This window comes from Coffea arabica, chromosome 4e, assembly GCF_036785885.1.
Source record: "Coffea arabica cultivar ET-39 chromosome 4e, Coffea Arabica ET-39 HiFi, whole genome shotgun sequence".
NCBI lineage: Eukaryota > Viridiplantae > Streptophyta > Magnoliopsida > Gentianales > Rubiaceae > Coffea > Coffea arabica.
In genome coordinates this window covers 13,244,004-13,269,939 of record NC_092317.1, presented here as the reverse complement: position 1 = coordinate 13,269,939, position 25,936 = coordinate 13,244,004, and the positions used below count along the sequence as shown (strand labels likewise).

The window sequence follows — 25,936 nt, the reverse complement described above, 5'->3', positions numbered from 1 at the left end:
AGCCAATAGTGAGGACATTAAAATAAGAATTCTTCCCAAAGCAATCTAAGAATTTAAAGGGAATCTTACAAGATTGGTTCATTCTTATGTCTCTGATAGATAGCCAATAGTGAGGACATTAAAATAAGAATTCTTCCCAAAGCAATCTAAGAATTTAAAGGGAATCTTACAAGATTGGTTCATTCTTATGTCTCTGATAGATGGTCATAATTTTATCCGGGTTTGAATCATACAGAGAGGTACAATAAAGATAAAAAAAATCGTTAAAAAAAACGACAAAGGGTTGTGTATGTTCCGTGAAGGCAATCGAAAAAATATATTGAAGATACTTATGTCTTTACAAAATACCATTTCAATTCATCTTATTTTATTAAATGTGGGATGTGATATAATTTTGAAGGATGAAACGAATATATCTGTAATATTTTAATAATTATTTAAAAATTATTATTTTGTTTATGTTGTTTAAAAAATAAAAAATTATTTTGTAATATTTTAAGCTCGAGGTAGATTCAAAACTGAATGATACTTGCCAATTTGACAAGGGTCTAGCTTCGTAGCGGTTTAAGGCCTATGCGAGATTGGAGCCCGGAGGATGCATTCAGTTTTTAAATGAGTTACTAATAAACAAACATGGCCCGCTATTGTGCACTTTTTATTTCCCGCTAAACGTAAACCTTGCACAAATGTCCCTACCCATTGTCCTCCAAAGCAATTTATTCGAGTCCAAGGGTATTTGTACTTTTACTTTGCAAAACAGTCCTTGGTGCTGATTCATTTGAATTATTTTAATTACCTGTTGCCACCTCGACCCACCACTAAGCATTCACGGATCTCATGGATGCCACCTCACTCACTTTCAAACCGGTTTGAAACCGATACTGTTGTGCTGCAAGGACACAGCACATGCTGGCCCTCCCCATTAATGCTGCTGCGGTGGCTCATTGTACACTACATCTTTCCAACCGGTTGCTTTACTCTTCCTGGAGACATCCGTACTATCTCCACTATATAACCATCCCTTAGGATAAGCGGCAAACAGGGCAAACTTAGAATGGGAACAGGATAAAGATTCTTGCCTTGGCATTCACCTCTCATCCCACAGAACTGGAAATTCCCTGGTTTTTTCTAAAATTTTGATATGATTCCTGACTGAATGTCCATTTCACAAGCGGGATATGATTCCCAAGTGAATTCCCGTTTTGGCAAAAGAATGACACCTATAATGATGACATGCACTAGAACAGTGGACCTAAATTTATAACTCAAACTTCAATATTTTGAGTTTAAATTTAATAGGTGGATGAGGTTTAAATGAAGTTAGAAACAAAAAAATAAAAATCTATTATTTTGTATTGTTTCATATCTCTCAAAAAAAAAAGAAAAAAAAAAGCACATTGGTAGGATAACGTACCTTTTGCTTTTTCTTCAATAAACATGCCTTATTTTTTCCTCCATTGAATTAGCTGAGATAATAGAGTTGGTGTCATATCTTTCCATCAACCCAAATTCGAATTTCTCTTGGGACATCTATTCGTCACACAGGTTTTACTTAGTGCGTATTACCCCTCTATATTGTTGGTGAGCTATTGCATGAGACTGGTTGGCGAGCTTTTGGTTTTTCTTCAATAAACATGCCTTACTTTTTCATCCATTGAGTTAGCCAAGATAGTAGACTTGGTGTCATGCCTTCTTGCCAACCTAAATTCGAACCTTTCTTGGGACATCTGTCCGTCGCACAGGTCTCTCAAATAGTGGCTACGATTCCCTTGTCAACAAAAAAAAACATGCCTTATGCACATATCTTTAAAAAAAAAAAAAAAAAGAAAAAAAACCAGTAGTCAAGGGATGGGATTTAACGGTGCAGGAAAGAGAAAGAGGATTTTAACAAATGGAAATTTCTAGGCTGGAAAATCAAGAAAAAGAAATATGGGAACTACTTAAGGATTGAGAAATACGGAAGGGAAGAGTTATTTACAATAAAAAAGAATCAGTTCATACTAAAGACATTTCGCAAGGAAATGTACCATGCCCCTTTTAAGTCGATGGATAAGGCATCTTAGGACAAGCGGCAGACGGGGCAACCTTGACTGGGAATGGGATAAAGAGTCTTGCTTTGGCATATAACTCTCATCCCACAGAACGGGAAATTCCCTGATTTTTACTAAAATTGTGACATGATTCCTAAGTGAATCTCCAATTCACAAGAGGGATATGATTCCCAAGTGAATGCCGATTTTAAAAAAGGACTTCATGCTTTCCATCTAAGCTACCGAGGAACCTCAAGACGTGGACGATTAATGACAATAATATCATCAAATATATATATATATATATAATAATAATAATAATAATAATAATAATCACTTGTATGAAAATAGAGAAAATGAGACAATTATACGCTCAATGCTGTGCGCGGTAAATGATGAAATAATTTATTTTTTGGCTTCATAAACTCAGACTCAATCAAAGTTCTAAATTTTCCTAAAGTTAAAAGCAGAAATAGCGAATGATTGTGGGAGTATTGATTCCCAATTTCCGACGAAGGGCATAGAGGACATTTAGGTCCACAACATCGCCTATAAATTCTTCGTTCAATTCTCTCATACATTCATACTCAGCAATCGAGCTTCGCCAATCGCAACCAAGTGCAATAATCTGTTCTCATTACTCTTTGCGTAAAAATATGGCAGCAGTGGCAGCCAACTTCCCAGTGGCTGGTGTGGCAAAAAACCCGAGTTTGTTAATTCTCTGCGTTTTGCACGCATGCATTTATCTATTTCCCCATAAAATGAATGTGCAGCATCTGTATTTTCTTCGTACTGAAATGTCTGTTTCTTAATGGAAATCAGTGCAGGGATTGAAGCCTGCCCTGGTCGTTGGTGCACTGAAGCAATTAGCCGGACAGAAACAAGGACAGGTGAATGAATAATACTCATAGACCCAATATATCTGGACTGGTTTTGTCTGTGGTTTTGACTAGATTCTAGTATATTGCTATATTACAAGAAAATTCCTTCAACCTTGTTACAAGGTTCTATTAATGTAACTCCTCAATTTTCAATCTCTACGTGTCAGTCCTTTACTTTTTTTCTTGTCTTTTTTTTGAACAGGTGGGGAAGATTTGATTCTTAATTTTGTTAGATTGAGTTTCTGCCAAGTGTTCCAATATTTGGGATCTAGAATTATATATTCTCCAAGTTTTTTGGTTGACATTTTTGTAGGGTAATGCTGCTGTGCCTGATGATTGGAGTGTAGTGAGCACTCTCGACCGTCACATTCAAGCGCTCGGAGCGTTTGCAGTGGATGAGCACAACAAACAGACCAATGACCAGCTGGTGTTTGTGGCTGTGCTTTCTGGCATAAAGAAAACCGAGGACGATCGTTCCGCCTACTGCCTCCTTATTTCAGCTAAGAATAGCACGGGCAAGTTGGGCAGCTACAACGCAGTGATTATAGAATACAACACTGGGTGCCAGCAACTCTTACAATTTGAAGAGTCGCCATGAGTTACAGAGAACAAGGACTGAAGATTATGTATGCAATATTAAATATCTACCCTGTGCTAAATTAAGAATGGATGTTTCAGATGTAATGCTGAGGTGTTGAAAAAGGTGCATTTGTACCAGCAAAATGCACCTCACGTATTAAATAAATAAAACGCTGTGCCCTGTTAGAGTTTATATACTTTGCTTTTCGCCATTTTTTGCTTTCCTTGTTATATATATATATACACACTACAACAAAAATGACCTTTAAGGGCATTTAAAGGTATCAGTATAGATAATCTAACTTGACACTTTACCTTTCCTCACACCTCGGACGAGTGTTGTCCCTTCGAATATAGGGATAGGCTTGTAGCATTCAAATGTGTCAGGAAAACTATGCTGTTATAGCATCCCATCTGCCATCAAAAATCCCTTTTCTTGATAATCGAAAGTGTCATTACATATTGCTTTAGAAGCTGAGCTATGCTGACACTTTTAACTGCCAGGAGTTTTTTTTTTTTTTTTTGATATAGAAGCAACCTGCAGGTAGTGCTCCCTACTATACATTCCGTCAATCAAAAATCCAAAGGACTTGTAAAATTATCCTAAAGAACAGAATGCATATAGTAATCTAAAAGCAAAAGTTAATGCTTAAATATAATTTGTTGAACTAAAAGTCAGTAACAAGTACTAACATAGTAAATTCCTAACAAGTACAAACTTGAAAGATTCTCTTGTGCACAAACTAAAAGATTCTCATCCCTAACAAGTAGAAAGAACTTGTAGTAGCTTCCAAACTTTCCAATGAAATGAGAGCCTTCAGTCATAACCATGAATACCCCATCAATCTTCAGCCGGTTCCACCTGTGCACAAAGTTTGTTGGGATCATTAGATCACCATACCAGAAACCCAATGCCCATGTGGCATACGTGACCAAATAGATAACTCCAAACCCTGCTCCCTTGGCAAACACAATCTTTATCCCTAATGGCACCGACTTATCAAACACATCAACGTATTTTTCAGCTAAAAGATCCTCTGCTACAAATGAGAATATAGTTCTAATCGATGATATGGCTTGCTCCGCTATGCTGCCTGCTCTACGGTAAGAGTCCTTAAATACACCATCAAAGAAAAAGTCAGCAAAGAAAACTAGGCTTCTCAGAAGTTATAGAATTATCACTGGAAATTTTTTGTTCTTTATCTCTTTTTTTACAGCTAAACCACCATATATTGCCTTACAGGCAATGCCACAGAACATAGTCAATGGTGTGACTGCAAAGATTGCCAGGGAAATCTTGATCTTAAGAATCGAACAGCGTAACCACATATGAATGTGAAGATGTGATGCACAAAATGTGCCATCTGCATTAAACAAAAGAAATTAATTGAAACCAACCCTGGAAAACTTAATGCATGGTATGGCTGTACCACACAAATGGTCACTGTCAGCTAATCCAAGAATGTTAACGTTAGTATTTGAAATTCAACTCATTCATACCTACATTCAAGTCACTACATCTCTAAATATCTCTGTATGTGGCAAACCATCTAGAACTTAATTAACTAATTCATCTCATTATGTTGCAACTCTCCTTAGATTACTTTTATTGATGCAAATTGTTGACCAAACTAATGTAGATACTGACCAAAGAAAGATTACCGGCAGTTCTGATTAAGATCATAGGAGTGATTAAGCAGAAGCGTCAACCCAAATTGAAAAGAGACCTACTCCTCCTCTTTGTTATCCGGTTCAAAGTTCAAATTGCAACCTCAGAGAAACGCTTACCTGTTAAATACGCGACCATTGTAATATCTCATGCTCAAACCAGCCGCTGTTCGACCTTCAAACCACCCAAAAACGCCATAGTTTCCCCTCTTCAAACCCGGTATGCTCACCATTTTCTCAAACATCCCAGACAGATACTACTTCCAACTTACAGCTACAAAAACTCCAAGTGTTTTGGTCAAGAGATAATTTGCCGAGATAGCTTGTTTACGGAGAGGTGAGAGAGATGAGAAGAAGAAAATTTTCACTAAGTCTTTTGGCCAGCAAAATGAAAGTTTTGAATATTTCACTAAGTGTTTTAGCAAATGAATCTTCCGCCAAAATCAAACGATGCCGTTTTGTGTCTTTTTTTTTTTTTTTGGTACATCTCACATTTTCTCAAGTGTCATGATAGATAGTCTAAAGGCACATTATTATTTGTATATCAGATAAAATAAAAAAATTAGAGTATATATTATTGAGTTGATAATAAGTGTCATAATAGGAGTGCTATAATGACACAAACCAGCAAGTGTCCTTATAGGCATGTCAGGAAATGTCATTTTTGTTGTCGTGATATATATATCAAGCCCAGGATGAACTAAAAGCCTGAATGAGCGCTCTATTCACCCAAGTATAGTCCGGCACACCGGGGTGAAGGGCTCGGCTCCATACTGGTATAACATGCTTGGGGTCAGTTTGAAAATAAATGAATTGTTAGTCATAGAATATCATTCTTAACTTCTCATTGATGTATTGTTTCATCAAAATTCAATCCAAATTAAATGGTATTCTCTTGTTCCTGAGTGGGTCTTTTTCATCATTTTAGGTTTTATATATCGAAATACAATCCAAATTACAATGGTATTCTCTTGTTCCTGAGTGGGTTTTTTTCATCATTTTAGGTTATATATATATATATATGTATGTATGTATGTATTTGTATATATAACTCTTCATAAATCTAAAGTCAGAGGCGTGGTAGTGGAGATTCTTGTGCTCGACACGGTAGTTTTAGCCTGTGTGGTGGGAACAGGTTGTACTTTTGGAGTATTTTAGTTGAATCAGTTGTAATACATTGAATTATAATAAAATTTGTGCAAAATAATTGTGTGAGCTAATGGAATAGGATTATAGTCGACAAGCACACCATAGTATTCTAGAAACTATAGCAAAGGCATGAATGCTTGTAAGTTCAAAGTCATAGTTAAGGCATTGTAGCCTTAGGTTGAGCTTCAGATTTTGGTTAGATGCTCAGTGGCTCCTTTTGTATGTAGGTGGTATGGAGCATCTTCATCATAACCTAATGAAGCAGTTTATTCAAGCCAACACTATTCACATAGGTAGTACCATTCACATAATTTTTGATAGTGCTGCTTCTTCAAGTTTGGCACTTCTTAGTTGCTGTCTCAGCGTTTTTGATAATGATGCATACTTTTCTCTTGCCTTTTGATTCCGAATTTGCCTCTTACCATTAAATTTATCAGTATTTTTGGGTTCTTCCATCCTAGATATTCACACAGACAGCCTAAGTGTTCAATTTGTTACCATAACAACTACAATTACTACTCATATTTCAACCAATACATGAGACTGGAAATAAGTAGCAAGGAACCAAATTAGCCTAATTGCCAACACAAAACTGCACCAACCAGATATGATTTCACATAGCCTTTGACACACAAAAGGAAGGAATCCAAATATTCATAGTCACGCCGAGTTCCAAAATTTTATGATGCCAACCACAAGAACTACAGCAATCATAATACGATTTTAAATCTCAGCCAATTAGCCTGCCATCTCATGAATACATAATGACGGGCTTTTGATATAAGTACAAGTTTAATTTCAAAATATACCTGTTTTACTGCAAGTATATAGGTCAAATTAGTAGTTTAAGGCATCTATCGGGTCGATCCCACAGGGAGCAACTTTACAAGTACTAAGACCTTACTTACTCTATTATTAAGACTTTACTTACTCTATTATTAAGACTAATATTCAATTAAAGCAAGAGAAGTTGTAATTACTACTATCTAACTAGTCTTAACTATATTACTTACAAGGTAACAATGGAGAAAATTCACTAAATACTTAAGTCTAGGGATATAGATTCAACTTATGGCATAAAAGATTCAAGTAAATAGATTTACCTCTTGTTACAACTCTTGTTTAACTAGGGATTCATTCCAAATCTCATTCTCATGACGAAATGGCCTAGGTCTAGTTTTCCCTATTCTCATAGTGAATAACTAGCTCTACTCTTGTTTCCTTTATGAAATGCATGGTTAATCCAATTAAGTGCATCTCTGTTCTCATGAGTCTACTACTTAAACTCTATTTATGTCTCCCATCATTATTACCAACTTTCATTGAATAATAACAACTAATAACTTGCTATTAGTGATCAAGCAACAACAAGTGATAAGCATGCATAATAGACAAGTTAATATAAAGTGTAATAAGTGTAAATCATATTCAACTCATATTAATAGCCATAAACTTCATCTATTTCCAAGATCTAGAAATTTAGCTACTTATATGGTAAATGACAAGAAAGAACATAATTTCATTGCATGAACACACATTGAATCACAAGTAAAAAGGTAGATAAAGAAAGCTTAGCCAAAAATAGTGAAGAAGCTTCCAATGATCTTCTATTTCTTCAACAAAAATGAGTTGTACAATGAAATCTTCAATTGTTCTCACAAATGTTCTAGTTAGAGAGAACAAAACAAGACTAAAACTAAGCTCTCATGCTAAAATCTGATGAGAACTAACTCTAATGTCTCCTCTCTAATGATTCTTACATGTATATTGTTAAGAGAGTCAAAAAGTGACAAGACATAAAGGTTCTTTTCTCTTCCTTTAGGAATCTTGAGCATGTGCAGCCGAAATTCTGTTCATAAATTGAGCAGGAAAGAAGTGTAGAAACAGAGCAAGTGGCAAAGCAAACGCGACTTGTAGAAGTCAAGCTACAATACGCGACTTGTCAATACACGGCTTCAAGTCGCGTATTGAAGGTCGCATATTCCTCTTTCTATTTGTTTCGTTTCCTTACTTCTTTTCTGCTCCAATTCAATTCTAAAGATTAGAACAAGATGTCCTCAATTGTATTCATGCCTTGCTCCAAGAGTGATTGACTTGAATAATAGCTTCCTTTCCAATGTTATCATTGAATCAAGCTCAAATAGAGTCAAAATGTGTCCGACTTGATTTGACATCGATAATTCTTCTCAATTCCTGCAAAACTAACAAACTTTTGCACATTAGGTTGCTCAAATGAAGTTCACAAAATTTAGAAGGTTAGGGAGCAAGTTACGTCTTAGAAGTCCTAAATTACATCTAAAATGAGCCTAAAAATTTACTAAAATTCACATATAATAAACACTTATCACATGACATAAATGGAATGTAAGCATTTATCTATAGGGTACCTTGATCATGAAACTACAGTTTGATAATAACCTCTGCTCACACTTGAGCCAACTGCTCCAACAAACATGTCAATTCAAGAATATAGTTACAACTTGGAAGAAAAATCTAACAAGCATACACAAAGTAGCTAATCAATGAATAATACACCGATTAATATATATAAAAAAATACCAAACGTCAAAGCTTAAACTGGAAAGTCCCACAAAGAAACAGAGCAGACAAACATATGGTGTTTTCTCCTGGTATCAGTCTCATAGTATGCACAACCAACTCAACCAATGGTGTTTGTGTTAACAGCCCCAGTTATTACAACTAGCTCAAACATCTGGTCAACAAATACTACAAAAGAAGAAGAGTCCTGCGGTTACACTTGGGGGATGGTTTCCAACAAATTCTTCATCTCTCATGCATTGATGATGTCTTAAATACAACATAGTTATTGATTTTAATCATCGCACTCCTTGAGGAGTTCACTTGCTTGTGTGGAAGTTGTAGGGTTATTAAATCAAGTCTTTTTAGGATTTATTTATTTATTTAAAAAATTATTGATTTTGTTGTAAGAGAGAGAAAAAATTCAAAGTGTTAATAAGAAATGCCTCCTAGTCCCGTTTCTTCGTTTTTGTCTTCTGGCCTCGGAACTCATTTGTCCTTTCTTGCTTGATTGAGGTGCAGAACTTTCGGACTTGTTTTGTGTCCACTGTTTGTGATTTATTTGATTAAATATTGTAAGGGCCTACATCGTGGTATTCAAAGTTAGGTTTATTGGAAGATATGTCTATGCCAACTACATCGACTGTGCCAACAAATATTACATATGCAATGCCAAAACTCACATGGAGAAAAGATTATAGTTTTGTGAGAACTCAAATGGAAACTGATTTGAGGCAAGTGTCAATAGGCAAAGAAGTATGCATTGTCTCAAATTCACTAGACAATTGATGCTTCAAATTTTGAAAAAAAAAAATGCTAATGCCAAAACTACAAATCAAGCATAGGATATTTTGGCAAAGACATACAAAGGAGTTAATATAGTTCAAAAAAATAATTTACTAATGTTGAAAAGGAAATTTGAGTTGATCACCAAGAAAAATATCAGAAACCATTGGATCATATATTTCAAGATGATTGACGTCAAAAACAAGATGGAGCTCAATAGTCATGATCTCATGAATAAGGTGCTAGTAGAAAAAACTCTCAATACTTTACCCATGAAATTTGATCATATGGTGGTTGTGATTCAAGAGACAAAAGATCTCTCAACCATGACCATTGAAGAATTACAGGTTCGTTAATTCTTCATGAGCAGAGAATTAATGGAAAATTGGAAGATGGTGCAGAAAAAGAAACAGTGGAGAAAGCATTGCATATGCAGATAGATAAATCCAAGGAGAAGGATGATGGTTCCAATTAGAGGAACCAAAAGTTCAGAGGAAGAAGATGAGGAGGCCATGGTAGAGGTAATTTTTACTAGCAGAGAGGTAACAATTATCCCAAAAATGAGCTAGCAAATAATAATAATTCTCTCACACATAATATTCAATGCCATAATTGCAAAAAAAAATGGTCATTATAAAAATGAATGTTGGTACAATTATAACAAGAAAGGCAAGTATGCTAATATGGCAAATAATAATAGAGAAAAAAATGAGACTATTTGTAAATTTGGATGAGTCTTTTAGATCATTTGTTAAATTTGGTAATAATGAAAGAGTGCCCATGCTTAGGAAAGGAAAAATAAGGATTAATTTGAAGACTGGTAAATCTAATTTTATCTTTGATATTTTCTATGTGCCAAACTTTTATCATAATTTGCTGAGTCGTGGACAGCTTTCTGATAAGAGATATGATTTATGCTTTAACTATAACATTGGTATTATTACTAATGATCGTCTAAGACTAATAGTAAAGGTATACATGAATACTAGCCATCTATAGCCTATCACTCCCAATTGTCATGATTTACCTTACTTTAACTCTGTTGTTCTTGATGATATTTGGTTATGGCACATGCGCTTGGTCACTTGAATTTTGGGAGTTTGAGTTTTCTTGCCAAGAAGAATATGGTGTATGGACTGCCTTCCATTGACTTTTCTGCTAAGCACTGTAATTCTTGTATTTTGGCAAAGAAATGCAGAGATTCTTTTCCTAAAGGTAAGGTTAGGACGGCTAGTCATCTATTGGCATTGATACATGCGAACCTGTCCTCAGTTGAGGTACCTTCCAATGGTAACAGTAAATATTTTATTACCTTCATTGATGATTTTAGTGGAAAAACTTAGGTATATTTTTTGAAAAATAAATCTAATGCTTGTGATATTTGTAAGAGTTTTAAAGTGTATGTTGAGAAGCAAAGTGGCCATTTTATTAAAATTCTGTAAACTGACAGAGGTACTGACTTTACTATCTGTGATGATTTTTTAGAGATATATGAGATTGAACACCAATTGGCAGCCAAAAAAGCTCCTCAACAAAATGGAGTAGTGGAGAGGAAAAATCGCACTTCGATGGATATAGTGAAATCGATGATGCATGCCAAGAATATGCCTAAAGATTTTGGACAGAAGCCATTGTTTGTACTGTATATGTTTCTAATTGGTCTCCTATGCGATGTGATAGTGCTAAATTGTTATATAATTTGTGTCAATTCTCCTATCATTTTAGTAGATTATTTCATTATTGTGTGGATTCTACTTAAATTTTGTGTTTGGTTGGTATTTTAAGAGTTTGGAATAAAAGAGTTTAAAAAGAGTTGTTGAGAAGATTATTTGATGTTAAGCACGGACGCGTCTTATAGTAGGTTCTAGAATTCAAAAGTGCGGGACTCCAAAGTAATATTAGAAGATCGATCGATTATTCTCTGCAGCTTTGAGAAGAGACCAAGAGTCCTATCTATCTTTGGAAAGCTCTCTTTTTATCTAAGATAATTAGTTAGGATTATTATTTTATCTTTAGCTTTTATCAAAAGAGAAATTTTATTTTTATCTAGATAATTTCTAGGTAATTAGGGAATATCCTTTTAAGTGTGAATATCGATATATTCACAACTCATTCTCAAGAAAGCGGGATCATAGATGGTAGTTAGTTTTTTCTTCTCTTTCTCTAGAAAATAAACATCGATATTTTTCTCTCATTGACTACACATTCACCATGAGGAGCAACTAAATTTCCTTTTCTAGTCGAAGGTTAACTTAAACATGCGGTTCCAAACATCTGTGAAATCGAATCATTTTTATCTATTTCTTTTATTTATTGATATTCATACGTTTTCTAGTTTAATTTTTCATGATTATTTTGTTATTTGAATATCAAGGGCTCGATATTTGAACTAACATAACAATTGACATGCATGGGATATGCATACAATAATAAATCTCAATCCACAGTCAAGTTTTAAATTTATAATTTTCTAAACTACCCCACACGCGATTTTTTACAAGTATACGGGTCGTGGGCGAGTATAGGGTAGTTAGGGTCGAACCCACAGGAAAAACGGACAACTACTGCCACTACTAAAGTTTCTCTATTATTTAAACTACCAACAAAGTAAAACCAATAAGTCCAAACTACTAATGGGAAGAAAATACAAACGAAAGCTCCGTTGGTAATGGAATCCCTATCTACTCATGTTAATGCAATTTTTCAACTAATTGAGTACTAAAATCTCGATTAAGTCATGGCGTAATTTCCTTATGTATGTGATACCTACTTTCGCCAGTGTACCAACTATATTTATAACTAATCCATACCTACTTTTGTGATTATGAAATCAACCATAAACTCATTTACTTCTATGAAATTACTACAAAACAAGTTACAAACGTGCACCTCTACTTTCGTGAGTGTATTCCCTACGTTTAACACTTCCGTGAACTAGTGTCAAATTTCAATTTTCATTGCAAATTTAACACCTTGAAATTATCACAATCAAGGGCCAATTAATCATGATTTTGAGAACAAAAATGCTAAATAACTCAATCAAGATAATAGTCCAAAATAATCAAGAAATCAAAACATAGCAATCATAGATAGTCCAACCAAATACCTAAGGCATAAACTTTAAAACAACAACAACAATATAATATCAAAACTAGTAGATTCACTAAACATAGAGTTAAATACAAGATAAAGAGTTTGGGGAAGAAGATAACCCTTGTCACTAGAGCCTCCCACCATACCCCTTCTTCATCCCAATCTTCCGTCTTGCTCAGCTTTTAATTAAATGGATACATAACACAAATTCTAATCTAATCCTACAAACTAATAGAAATGGAAAAGCTATAAACATGGTGGGTTTATGTCTTGCCTCAAAGGGCAAGACACAACCCCTTTTATTTCTCTCTTTTGCTCCAAAGCTCTCACCCTCTCTAAGACTAACTAGAAACTAAAGGCTCCCAAAAGCTCAACAAAGTTCCCTCTCTTTATAATCTTCAAATCCCCTTGAATCTTCCATAAGAAACTTGATTTGGTCTTGAAGAGTCAAAAGGTGAAAATGGAATGACATAAAGTTGATGAAAGTTGATGTCTTGAACCTAAAAAGTAGCTGCCAAAATGTCATAGATGCTACAAGAAAGAAGGATGAAAAGCTGTGCAAGTTGCAGATTTTTTCTGCCTAAGTATCCGACGTGGTATCTGAAACGAATTTCACTGTCCCACATTGTATACTACTAAATACTCTTCTTCAAAAAACTCACTGCCGACTTCACTCTTTGAATCTGATCTCATATATTGCTCAATACTCTTTTCTCTTGCAAAACCTTCTAGCGGGTATCCAGTTTGATATCTAATTCGAAATTCACTATCTCACCCCATATAGTCTCATCCAATCCGACGATGACTTTTTGTAAACGGCCCCGTATTGTCCTTACTTCTTTATCCCTACCAAAATATAATAAACATTAATAACTAAAAAGGATGAATTCAGAAGTCTTCTCAATGTTATTCAAAAAAATCAAATATTGTCAAAATGGTCACTCACATTGTCTTAGGAGCTCAGAATTAACTATAAATAAACTAAAATATGCATAAGTTATTAGGTAAAATGGATACTTGTCAATAATCTACTGCTATATTAATCAATTAAATTCGTAATTATTTAATTGATTAATACTAGTGGCGACTAGTGTGATTGGTCCCATATTAAGGAAACGTATAATCTGACTTAAACAAACCCTCATAGCGTGTTTGTTGGTTAGAATTGGACTTTTCTAGTTTTTATTGCAATCGAAAAATTAAATCCGACAACCGTACTTAGGGTTGTTTCTTGGTTAGGAAAATAGTTAATGGTCGTCCATTGACTATCAATAAACAAAGGAAAAGTTAGCTGTCAGAACTTGTTGATAGTTATAACCAATCTATAAATGAATATTTGAATTATTCTTACATTGATGATTAGTTGTGTGGATCGTGTCTGAAAAGTTGCACCTTTGGTTAGAGCCATATTTATTATTGACTTATTTTGCTGTTTAATTTTGTGAATTTTCTTTTTCTTAATTAGCTAAAATTCACCGAAAAATTTCCCTTCCTTTGTGCTCTAGAAAAAACGAATTTTTTCCAATTCTTGTGAATTCGACCCTACTCACCACTATTTACAAAATTCATATTTTTCTCAAGCAGATTTTTATTATTGCACAGGCTCAACACCTGTCAATTTTTTGCATCGTTGCCGGGGACTGATGCTTGATTAATTTGTTTCTTTTGTTAATTCATATTTTTTTATTTTTCACTTATTTTTTTACTAGTTTATGGCTGCAACATTTAATATCTTGGTGATAGACTGGATTTTATTTCTAGGAAGGGTAATGAGACTCGTGTTTTTTCTAATGATCAACATTTAGATACACTAACCTCTCATATAGAAAAATTGACTGTTGCAACTTGTAGAATTTATTATATCTCGTATCATTCAACCGACATGTGCCCTACATTTTAAGATGACCTGAGTGCCTCAATCCGTACTTTTGGAAATTTCTCAACACTATCTCAAATGTGGTGTGACCCACATTCAAATACGTATGATCAATAATGGTGGGACAATTTCAACTCTTTAATTATACAGCAAGGCCAGCAGGTTTTTAACATCAATATCAACAGCAACAATTATTATTCACGTCATGTATGTTTCGTGAAGAATGATGGAATTACAAATTGCTAATACATATCAATTTCAACATGAGACACAAATGAGAATTAGAAGGATGGAGGATCAAATATGTCTATTGCCATCAACAGTAAGCCAATTGATTCCTCCAAGTTGTGAAAAATTGCCCTCACAAACCATTATCAACCTTGAGAAAAATGAGAGTGCAGTTATCCTGACAAATGATGAGGAACTGCAAGAGTTTCAAGAAGAAGGATCTAATGATGTAGTTGAAAAGGAAGTTGAAAAGATGAAACCCCAATCTCAAATTACTATAGTAAATGAATTCAATGAATAATTTCCAAATATGATGACATCCCTTCCATTTCCTAGCCAACATTCTCTTGGCTCTTATTATGTAATTGCTATTAATAAGATTGACTTTGTTATACCAGAAGTTTTTGAATCACACGGTAGGAATCACTACAAGAAATATATTTTTCAGTGACAAAAATTTATGTGACAACAAAATCTTGTCACAGATAACCTAATTCAGTGACGACATTAGGTGTCATCACAGATGAGTACAGCACAAGCATAATCAGTGACAACATTGGAAGTTGTCATTCTCAACTCGTCACGAAATAGTTGGCGCGCATATCATTTGATGCCGCGGGAAATGATTTTATGACAACTCAAGTAAAGTCGTCACAAACGCTCTCTCTACAGTGACAACATAACTTGTTGTCATTGAAAGTCTACCCGGTTCCAATTTTGTGACAACTTTTTGCGTCACTATATACTACAGTATTTTCATCAACTTTCACTAATTCTACTATGACACCCTAATTTTATTATTTAGCCCCCAATTCTTTTATATTAGCAAAAGCACCGAAGATATGACACCCTAATTTTATAATTTAGCCCCTATTCATTATGTATTAACAAAATGCAAATGATATAATAACAAACTATTTTTAGATATTTGTAATTTTTGCTAAGTTGACATAATAGACATGTCTGAGCATAAAATTTTTTTTAGGAATTGTTTATTATTACTTATAACAACCCCCAAAAATCAATAACTGAAATAATTTGAAAAAGTGTAATTGAATATAATTTGTAGTCTAATGTTAGCACTGTGAAAGATTAGTATAACGTGTAATACATCATAAGTAATAATTATTTTCATATGGAATGGGTATATACGAAATTAAAATTATTCAGTAAAATATCTGTCGTGCAATAAGATTGAGAGTTGTAACACATTTAACAGAATATTTGATTACATGTTTCTTTTAATTTATTATAAAAACTAAGTAATAGACAAAGAGTAGGATAAACATGAGTAAGAAGTGTTATACTGTATATAAGCAATTCTATAGTATTTTCATCAAATTTCACTAATTCTACTATGGCACCCTAATTTTATTATTTAGCCCCCAATTCTTTTATATGAGCAAAAGCACCGAAGATATGACACCCTAATTTTATAATTTAGCCCCTATTCATTACGTATTAGCAAAATGTAAATGATATAATAACAAACTATTTTTAGATATTTGTAATTTTTGCTAAGTTGACATAATAGACGTACTTGAGCATAAAAATTTTTTCACGAATTGTTTGTTATTCCTTATAACAACCCCCAAAAATCAATAACTGAAATAATTTGAAAAAGTGTAATTGAATATAATTTGTAGTCTAATGTTAGCACTGTGAAAGATTAGTATAACGTGTAATACATCATAAGTAATAATTATTTTCATATGGAATGGGTATATACGAAATTAAAATTATTCAGTAAAATATCTGTCGTGCAATAAGATTGAGAGTTGTAACACATTTAACAGAATATTTGATTACATGTTTCTTTTAATTTATTATAAAAACTAAGTAATAGACAAAGAGTAGGATAAGCATGAGTAAGAAGTGCTATAATGTATATAAGCAATTCTATAGTATTTTCATCAAATTTCACTAATTCTACTATGGCACCCTAATTTTATTATTTAGCCCCCAATTCTTTTATATGAGCAAAAGCACCGAAGATATGACACCCTAATTTTATAATTTAGCCCCTACTCATTACGTATTAGCAAAATGCAAATGATATAATAACAAACTATTTTTAGATATTTGTAATTTTTGCTAAGTTGACATAATAGACATGTCTGAGCATAAAAATTTTTTCACGAATTGTTTATTATTCCTTATAACAACCCTCAAAAATCAATAATTGAAATAATTTGAAAAAGTGTAATTGAATATAATTTGTAGTCTAATGTTAGCACTGTGAAAGATTAGTATAACGCGTAATACATCATAAGTAATAATTATTTTCATATGGAATGGGTATATACGAAATTAAAATTATTTAGTAAAATATCTGTTGTGCAATAAGATTGAGAGTTGCCACACATTTAACAGAATATTTGATTACATGTTTCTTTTAATTTATTATAAAAACTAAGTAATAGACAAAGAGTAGTATAAGTATGAGTAAGAAGTGCTATACTGTATATAAGCGATTCTATGCATGTTAAATTTTTGAAACATGTTTTATTGTGTAAGTTTTATTGTAAGGTAATTTCTTAAATAATTTGTATATTGAGTTGTCCAAACCCAAAAAGATGTATATAGACACAAACAAGCACACATATATATACATGCACAAAAAAGAAACCAATATCAAATAATTTATTGATATTTATAGATGAGATTAAGGAAAAAAAAAAGAGATTAAGTATGAAAAAAGAAACCTGAAAAAAAAATTTGGCTAAAACAAAAAAGAAAAAAGATGTATGAAGCTAAAGGCGTGAATCCTGGAATCTCAAAGACGTGCTTAGATGCCAAAAAAAAAGAGCGCCAGTCTGAAATCTGAAAGAGACGCGAGGCGGGTGGCTGAAATCTCTACAAAACGACGTTGTTTTTGGTTGTTCACACACAAACAAAAGTCTCGCCGCTTCTCTCTTCCAACACTTAGACAAATTTCATTCTCAGTCTTTCCTTCCTATGGTGAACTAACCCTTCCTTCCCGTAGATTCGAAATGCCGCTCGCCACCGTTAGCCGCTGAAGTCCGCCGCTATCCACCACCATCAGCCGCTGAAGTTCGCCGCTACCCAGCAACTTGAGCTTTATTCTTCAGCCTTTCCTTCACCACTGACGATGACCCTTTCTCCCCTCCATTGACCCGCAACCGCGTCGAAATGCCGCTCACCACCGTTAACCGCTGAAGTCCACTGCTATCCACCACCATCAGCCGCTGAAGTCCGAGCTATCCAGCACCATAATTTATTCTTCAGCATTTCCTTCACCACTGACGATAGCCCTTTCTCCCCTCTATTGACCCGCAACCGCGTCGAGCTCTTTAGCACTAGCAAATCCGAGGCAATTGGGGAAAGCTATACATTTCTCAGGTAAGTTCAACTGAAGTTTGTTCTTTGTTCTTTATTTCTTTGCCATTTTCGAACCTACATTTTAATTTTCCCCTGTTTTTGTTGGCTCATTATCCAATGGCTTCTGTCCTGCCCCCGAAAGGCTTCATTTCCTTGCCATTATCCGAGGCAATTTGGGCTTCTGAAATGTTGCATTTTACATATTACTTTTCTTGATATATGATACTGATTTCATGGCTTTTCATATGAATTTTCATATTACTTTTATGGCTGCTTTTCATATGACTTGTAGCCTTAATTTTTGAAAAGGCTAGTTAACAAATTATTCTCTTTAGTTTGATATTAGAAAAGTATTTTGTACTAAAGGCTGATGTGTCTATATCTAGAACATGGATAAAACTTGGATGAAGATTAGCAATAGGAAGGACAAGGCTTATGAACTCGGAGTCAAAAATTTCCTCAAGTTTGCATATTCTCAAAAAGTTGAAAATCAGAAAATCCCATGCCCATGTACACAATGCAATAATTTTTGTAACCAAACTAAAACAGTTGTGGAGGATCATTTATTGACTCAAGACATTCGTAAAAGCTACACAAGATGGATACACCGTGGGGAACAATTTCGACACCAAAATTGTGGGGATAGTACTGAACATGGGGATGGAGAGGAGGATAGTGATACTGAAGATTTAAATGACATGTTGCACGACATTGGGACAGCACAATGGGGGGACAATTGGGCTGGTAGGGAAGAATCAACAGATGATAGTCTAAATGAGAATCATAGTGACACAGATAACTTTCTTAAATTGTTAGAAGATGCAAAAAAGGAGCTGTATCCAGGGAATCATTTTTACTCAAAGCTATCCTTTGTAGTCACTTTGCTCCATTTGAAAACAATGAGCGGGTGGACTATAAAGTCCTTCAATGCATTGCTGGAAATTTTTAGGCATGCACTACCTCCTGAAGCCACAGTTCCCAAGTCTTTTGCTGATGCTAAGAAGCTCATTCGAGACTTAGGTTTTAAATCTGAAAAAATCCATGCTTGTGTCAATGATTGTGTTCTCTTCCACAAGGAAAATGAAAATTTAGACACTTGTCCAAATCTAAATTGTAAAGAACCTCGCTACAAGATGGCAGGTTCAAGAGTTCCACGCAAAGTTTTGCGTTACTTTCCTTTGAAGCATAGGCTGCAACGATTATATACCCACAAAGAAATAGGTTCAGATATGAGATGGCATAAAGAAAAGTATGTGCATGATGATAACATCATGCGGCATCCAGCAGACAGTGAAGCATGGAAACACTTTGATAGGTTGCATCCGGACTTCGCCGTTGATCCTAGAAATGTGAGGTTAGGTCTTGCAACTGATGGTTTCAATCCTTTTGGGACCATGAGTAGTGCTTATAGCATCTGGCCTATTTATCTAGTGCCATACAATCTGCCCCCTTGGAAGTGTATGAGAGATCCTTTCTTTTTCCTATCAATGCTAATTCCTGGGCCTAAATCCCCGGGAAATGAGATTGATGTTTACATGGAGCCTCTAATAGATGAACTGAATGAAATGTGGCTTGGTGTTGAAACATATGATGCATATAGTGGCAAGAAATTTGACCTCCGGGCAGCTTTACTATGGACTATAAATGATTTTTCAGCTTATGCAATGCTGTCCGGATGGAGTACGAAAGGGTATCAAGCATGTCCTATTTGCATGGTTGAGACAACTTGCGTACATTTACCACACCGAAAAAAGTTGTGTTACACAGGTCATCGCCGCTTCTTACCCATTGACCATTCTTGGCGGCGAGAAAAAAAACCTTTCGATGGCAATGTGGACTTTAGGAATCCTGTTGTACCTTTATCTGGAAATGAAATTTTGGATCAGGTACAAAATATGGAGATAAATTTTGGGAAGACCAAGGCGCAATCCAATGCAAAGAAACGCAAGCGTTCTGAGAGTGGTTTGAACTGGACAAAGAAAAGTTGTTTCTTTGAGTTACCATATTGGGCAGACCTCCTTCTTAGGCATAATTTGGATTTAATGCATGTGTCAAAAATATCTCAGAGGCTGTCATTGCCACAATTATGGATATTGAAAACAAAACCAAAGACCACTGGTTGTGTCGTCAAGATTTGAAGGATTTGGGTTTGAAAAAAGAGCTACATTTGATTCCAAATGGCGACTCTTATATCATGCCACATGCCTGTTACAGCCTAACCAAGGAGGAGAAAAAAAAAGTATGTGAGTTCTTGAATTCTGTCAAATATCTAGATGGGTTTGCCTCAAACATTTGCCGATGTATAAAGAATGGCCAGTTTCAAATTTCTGGAATGAAAAGTCATGACTTCCACATTTTTATACAAAGGCTACTCCCACTTGCAATCCGTGGAAGTTTAACAAAAGAAGTTCGGCAAGTGCTATTCGAGTTAAGTGAATTCTTCAAAAAATTATGTGCTAGAACATTACATAGAGAGGTTCTGGAGGAGTTAGGCCAAAAAATTGCAGTCATCTTATGTAAATTAGAGAGGTTGTTCCCTCCAGCTTTCTTCGATATAATGATGCACTTGATGGTTCACTTGCCTGCTGAAGCTATCCTTGGCGGTCCAGCTCAATATCGTTGGATGTTCCCATTTGAGAGGTAGAGAGTTGTACATATAGCCTTGTAAGTTTTTTTTTATTAAAGACCACTGCAATCTTCTAATTTCTTTTATTTTCCTTTGAGAAAGACATATGACAGTGCTGAAAAGTTATGTTGGGAATAAGGCCCGGCCAGAGGGATGCATTGCTGAGCGGTACATAGATAAAGAATGCTTGACATTCTGCTCTATGTACCTAGACAATATTGATACGATATTCAACAAGCCTGAACGAAACAATGATAGGGGATATAATACTGGTGAATTGTCCATTTTTTCATGCCCTGGTCGTCCATTTGGAGGGCCCAAAAGGGGCAATTTCCTTGACTCAGAGCTGGAAAAAATTCATACATTTATATTGAACAATTGTGATGAGCTTGAGAACTATATAAAGTAAGCTTTTAATGTTAATTAAAGCTTGTACCTTTGTTCTATATTTTGATATGTTCATAAAAAATTTATGGGTTTATTGTTTTTGTCTATAGTGCGCATAAAATGGAGTTGGAGGCAGAGAGTGCTGAAAATGTGGACCAAAGGCACGATAGAGAATTTGCAAAATGGGTTAAACAGCGTGTATGTTTGTAGTGTCATTTGAACAGCCTACTTTTTTTATCTCTAATACAATAAATTACTGATTTAGGTGAAATTGTCCTTACTAGGTTATGTATGGCAGCGAGGCTTCCAATGGCGAGCTTCGAGCATTAGCATTTGGGCTAGACAACCGAGTTTGCATGTATACGGGCTACATGGTTAATGGGTATAGGTTTCACACGGAAAATCGGGAAAGGCAAAGAAAGACTCAAAACAGTGGTATTGTAGTTAGAGGTGAGCATGGTAACAATATGATCGATTTTTATGGTGTGATACAACAAATTATTGAAGTAAGATACTGGCTCGAGAAAAAAAAGGTTATAGTATTCAAGTGTGACTGGTGGAAGACCGATGATAGTGCTGGGATGCAAGTGGACAAAGAATGGGGTATCACAAGTGTCAATTCGTCCAGAAAATAGTATGAAGACCAACCATATGTCCTCCCTCAACATGTTCAACAAGTCTTTTATCTTGAAGACTTGAAACTAGGCAAAAACTGGTTTGTCGTCGAGAGGTTCAGTCCAAGGCACTTGTATGATGTTCCTGAAGATTTAGAAAAAGAATCAATTGTTGAGGAAATATATCAAGAAGAAGCAACTGGGGATTTCACTATTATAATAGACCTTGACAATCCACCATTACTTTCAAGAGAAGACAATGAGATACCGAAGGCTGTACCTTCATCCATTGTACATGCTAAGAAGTCAAAAAATAACTCAAATGGCACCTTTGAAGACTTCATTAATGATGATGATGAAGTGACTGAACATGAGTCTAACAATGAGGAAAACGAAGAGGAGATTCTTAGTGATAATGACATCGATTCGGAATAGGTGAAATTGATGAGGACTACATGACACTAAGTTTAATCTCTTTAACTCCGGCTAACTAGTTTTTATTCCTAAATTATACTATGCTGTAACACTAACTTCTTGTTACTTTTAGATGGCTGGACCAGGAAAGTGAGGCCAAATGCTGCAGAGAAAAGCTCAAGGTGCACAATAGCCTGCAATACCTAATTCAGTTGGAAGCAATCAACCAAGAAGTGCATCCAAGAGTGTATCCTCAGAGAATGCAATATTTGTCACTCCAACTTCTTCATCTAGAGAAATTGCTAGTGAGAGTAGGATGATACACCCTCAGATATCTGAGTCTCGTGCATCCGGAGAAAATGAGACTATTCCAGTTTCGGATGAGCAATAAAATGGTAAGTTAGACTTCATTTTCACGGCTGAAATTAAAAACCAAGTTTCTATTTCATGACTAACTTTGTTAATGTGGTCAAAGTAATGTATGGACTGATATTTGTTAATAGCTATGCTGCTGTCAGCAAGAAGAAGAGGACGTACACGAAATCTATCATTATCAAAAAAAAAAAGAGGCTAATGAGACGCTCACCATTGAAATTGATGATTGTATTTGGCGGATTGTTGGGAAGGATTCTCAATACTTCATCACAGAAGGGGGTTGTGTTGTTAGGAAGGCTGCTAGGCTTAATGTTCCAAAGTGGTCCCATTTCAATCCCGGTGACCGAGAAGGCATATATAGCACGGTTACGGTATTTGTTGACCTGCTAATACTCTAATTTCATCCAGAAAGTATGAGAGATTTTACTGCTTTAGATTTGCACTACTTTTGCACTCAAATCTTCCTTAGATTTAATATGTCATTTTCACATAGATTTGCTTGGTTTTAAGTAGATTGCACTGTTATTGTAGGATGACTTTCGATTTCCAGAGCACATCACCTCAAAAACTGCTATTAATAGGCAGTTAAACACACAATATCGAAACCATCGATATCGGCTTCACAAGTATTTTCAGAGTTTTGAATTAAGGCAAGAAGCATTGAGGCAACTTCCTGAAGGTGTGAGTGAAGAAGATTGGAAGTGGCTGGTCAGCTACTTTGAAAATGATGAATTTAAGGTTAGCTTGTCAAAATAACCTATCCTTTTATTAAATTTCAGATTTCACTTCACAAATTTGCTAATCTTTGTCAGTTAAAATTTTCACTAATTTGTGGCAGAAAATTAGTGAACGTAACAAGCAAAATCGTGCCAAAAATGACTGCCACACTACTGTTGGCACAAAATCGCTTGCAAGAGTTGTTGAGGAAAAGGTAATCTGAAACCCAGCCAACACTTGTACATGTACATCCTTTTTGTCATATGACTAAAAATGAAAAAATTGAAAATTTGGACAGAAAAGGAAAGAAGATGTCGAGCTTTCAGAGATAGACATGTTTGAGTTAAGTCGAAAGTCAAAGAAGTCAAGGGGCTGGTAAATGACAAAGCAAAAGAGACCTTGGTGAGCTGTTTCACTTGGATAATGGATTTTTAAATTATTGACATCCATTCCAGCTACATAATGATCATATTTTTTACTTGCCTAGGACAAAATGAGGGAATTGCAGGCTACAACTTCAATGACTAGCAAGGAAATATGCGAGCAAGAACTTGGTTACATACCTGGACACATTCGCGGTCGTAGTGCAACTAAGAAGCAAGCTGCTGAGGTAGAACGCTGGAGGCATGAGATTGAGGACAGCCGAAAAAGAGCAGATGAAGCAGAAAAACGAGCTGCAGAAGTAACTCAACAATTCACTGCTCAGCAAGAGTTGATTAAGACCTTGCAACAGCAACAAACAGAAACAAGAAGCCTGTATGATGAGTTAGCTAACCAGCTGAAAAACTTGCGCAAATAAGCAACTTCTGTGTCAGGTATAAATAAATTGTTTGCTCTTCATAGTTATTACAATTGAGGCACTTGAATTCTGGTTCTACAAAATAGAGATTCATTTTTAATACAATTGGGTTGCTTGATGGCACTTGAAATCTAGTTCCACCAAATCTGATTCCTATTTAATGCAATTGAGTTGCTTGAGCCTGATTTAGGTGCTTGAAATCTTGTTCATGTTTAATTACAGCCATTGAGGTGCTGGATGTTGCAACCAAAACTTTAGTGTTTTTAAAGCAAAGGTGTTTGAATGTTGGGATGTATTCCACTTTTTTCTTTGTCGAACTCATCTAAATTTTTCTATATCAGAATTTTTTTTTTGTGCTAAGGAAAAAGAGGCACATGTGATTGTGTGTGTGTGTGTGTGTGTTTTTTTTCTTGATATACTGTGTGGTTCACAATCATCTAGGCTCTCAATGATTTTAGGATTTTATTGTTGTTATTGTTATTGTTATTGCATATATATTTGTGAACATGCAAATATTTATTGTGTTTGTATTGTTATTCTATATTTCACAGAATATACATTCAATGTCTTATTTGCTATAATTTCACTTTATTTTTGTGTTAAGCAATTTACTTAGATTGCTATAATTTCAAATTAGAGTGACATTAGTTTTTATAATATGGTGCCTATCTAGAAGTGTAGTTCCAGTTTTAACACCAGTGCTCATTGCTTCAATTTTGGTAACGTGTAGGTTCTAACACGATTCCCAAGAAGAAGAAGCCAGTCATTGCTGTGGAGATGGTTTTTGATTTGAAGACTACAAGGCCTATCGTGCTCATGTTTTGTTCTAGATGGGAATCGTGCTCATATTTTTGTATAGAACTTTACTACTCTCTATTGTGGATGGGAAATCACTAGTATTGTAACTGAATGGCTTATTTTGGATGGTGCATGGTTTATGACTCATTTGAGGCAACATTTATATATATATGTATTTGGGTTGATCTTCTATTGGAAATGAATGTTGGCTTTCTTTTCGTATGTTGGCTTTTTTTTTCTCCTTGCTACTCAATGAACGTTTTGTGATTGTTGGCAGCTATGTTGCGTAATTAACATTAGATTATTGCTTTTTACAAAAAAAATAAATGACAATAAAAAAGTTGTCACTGCCAACAAGTTTCACTAGTGACACCAGAAAGTCGTCACTTTTTATGGATGGAAAACAATGACAACAAAAGTCGTCACTGAACGGAAGCATAATGTGACAACTCCAAGGGTTGACTATGACAAGAATTTAGCCAGCTTAGTGACAATAAAAGTCGTCACACAATGTACAACAATGAGTGACGACAAGAGTCATCACAAAAGCGAAATCGTTTGTGACGACTTTCAACAGTCGTCACATGGACCCCCTTTTGTGACATAGAACTAGTGACAGCTCTGTGACAGCAGTAAAAGTCGTCACTGACTTTTTTTGTGACGACTTCTGAATTTTGAGTGACGACTTTCGCCTGTCACAGAAACGCAATTTTCTTGTAGTGAATAAGTTAGAAATTGCGATGACCAAATATCTTGAATCGGTAATTGCTCGTGATAAAGGAGTGAGTGAAGAATTAAGGTGGCGTTCGGTAAGAGGGATTTGGAATGGAGAATTGGAATAAATCACATAATTGTTGTTTGGATTATTACTATCAGAATTGGGATTTTAGAATCATATCTAAACATTTGGAGTTTCCCAATTTCCTAGTGACCTTGAGAGTTTTTGACAAAATCCAAATCTGATTCTTGTTTAGAAACGGGGCCCATCTCGCCACCTATTAAAAAATTAATATATAATTATATATCATATATATTA

General features: G+C 35.0%; 2 protein-coding genes and 2 long non-coding RNA genes across 6 annotated transcripts; all 4 read left to right on the top strand.

Moving 5' to 3' along the window:
* The first annotated feature begins 2,686 nt into the window (after positions 1-2,686).
* LOC140005478 (cysteine proteinase inhibitor 4-like) lies at positions 2,687-3,509 on the top strand. Its single transcript, XM_072046477.1, has 3 exons — positions 2,687-2,738; positions 2,853-2,920; positions 3,225-3,509. Exons 1-3 carry the CDS (start codon positions 2,687-2,689, stop codon positions 3,507-3,509), a joined length of 405 nt encoding a protein of 134 aa, XP_071902578.1.
* A 15,050-nt stretch (positions 3,510-18,559) lies between these two features.
* Positions 18,560-20,127, top strand: LOC140005477 (uncharacterized). The gene is made up of 2 exons (XM_072046476.1): positions 18,560-19,937; positions 20,057-20,127. The coding sequence occupies exons 1-2, from the start codon at positions 18,560-18,562 to the stop codon at positions 20,125-20,127; spliced, it is 1,449 nt and encodes a 482-aa protein (XP_071902577.1).
* Positions 20,128-20,236: 109 nt separating this feature from the next.
* On the top strand, positions 20,237-21,045 carry LOC140006062 (uncharacterized). The gene is made up of 2 exons (XR_011813646.1): positions 20,237-20,810; positions 20,899-21,045. It is a non-coding gene; the product is annotated as an uncharacterized lncRNA (long non-coding RNA).
* A 1,933-nt stretch (positions 21,046-22,978) lies between these two features.
* On the top strand, positions 22,979-25,033 carry LOC140006061 (uncharacterized). 3 transcript variants are annotated; one of them, XR_011813644.1, is made up of 5 exons: positions 22,979-22,997; positions 23,137-23,324; positions 23,425-23,517; positions 23,602-24,118; positions 24,833-25,033. It is a non-coding gene; the product is annotated as an uncharacterized lncRNA (long non-coding RNA). The 3 variants fall into 3 exon arrangements; XR_011813645.1 differs by lacking the exon at positions 22,979-22,997 and having other exon boundaries at positions 23,083-23,324; positions 23,602-23,705; positions 23,791-24,118; XR_011813643.1 differs by lacking the exon at positions 22,979-22,997 and having other exon boundaries at positions 23,083-23,324.
* Positions 25,034-25,936: the final 903 nt, after the last annotated feature.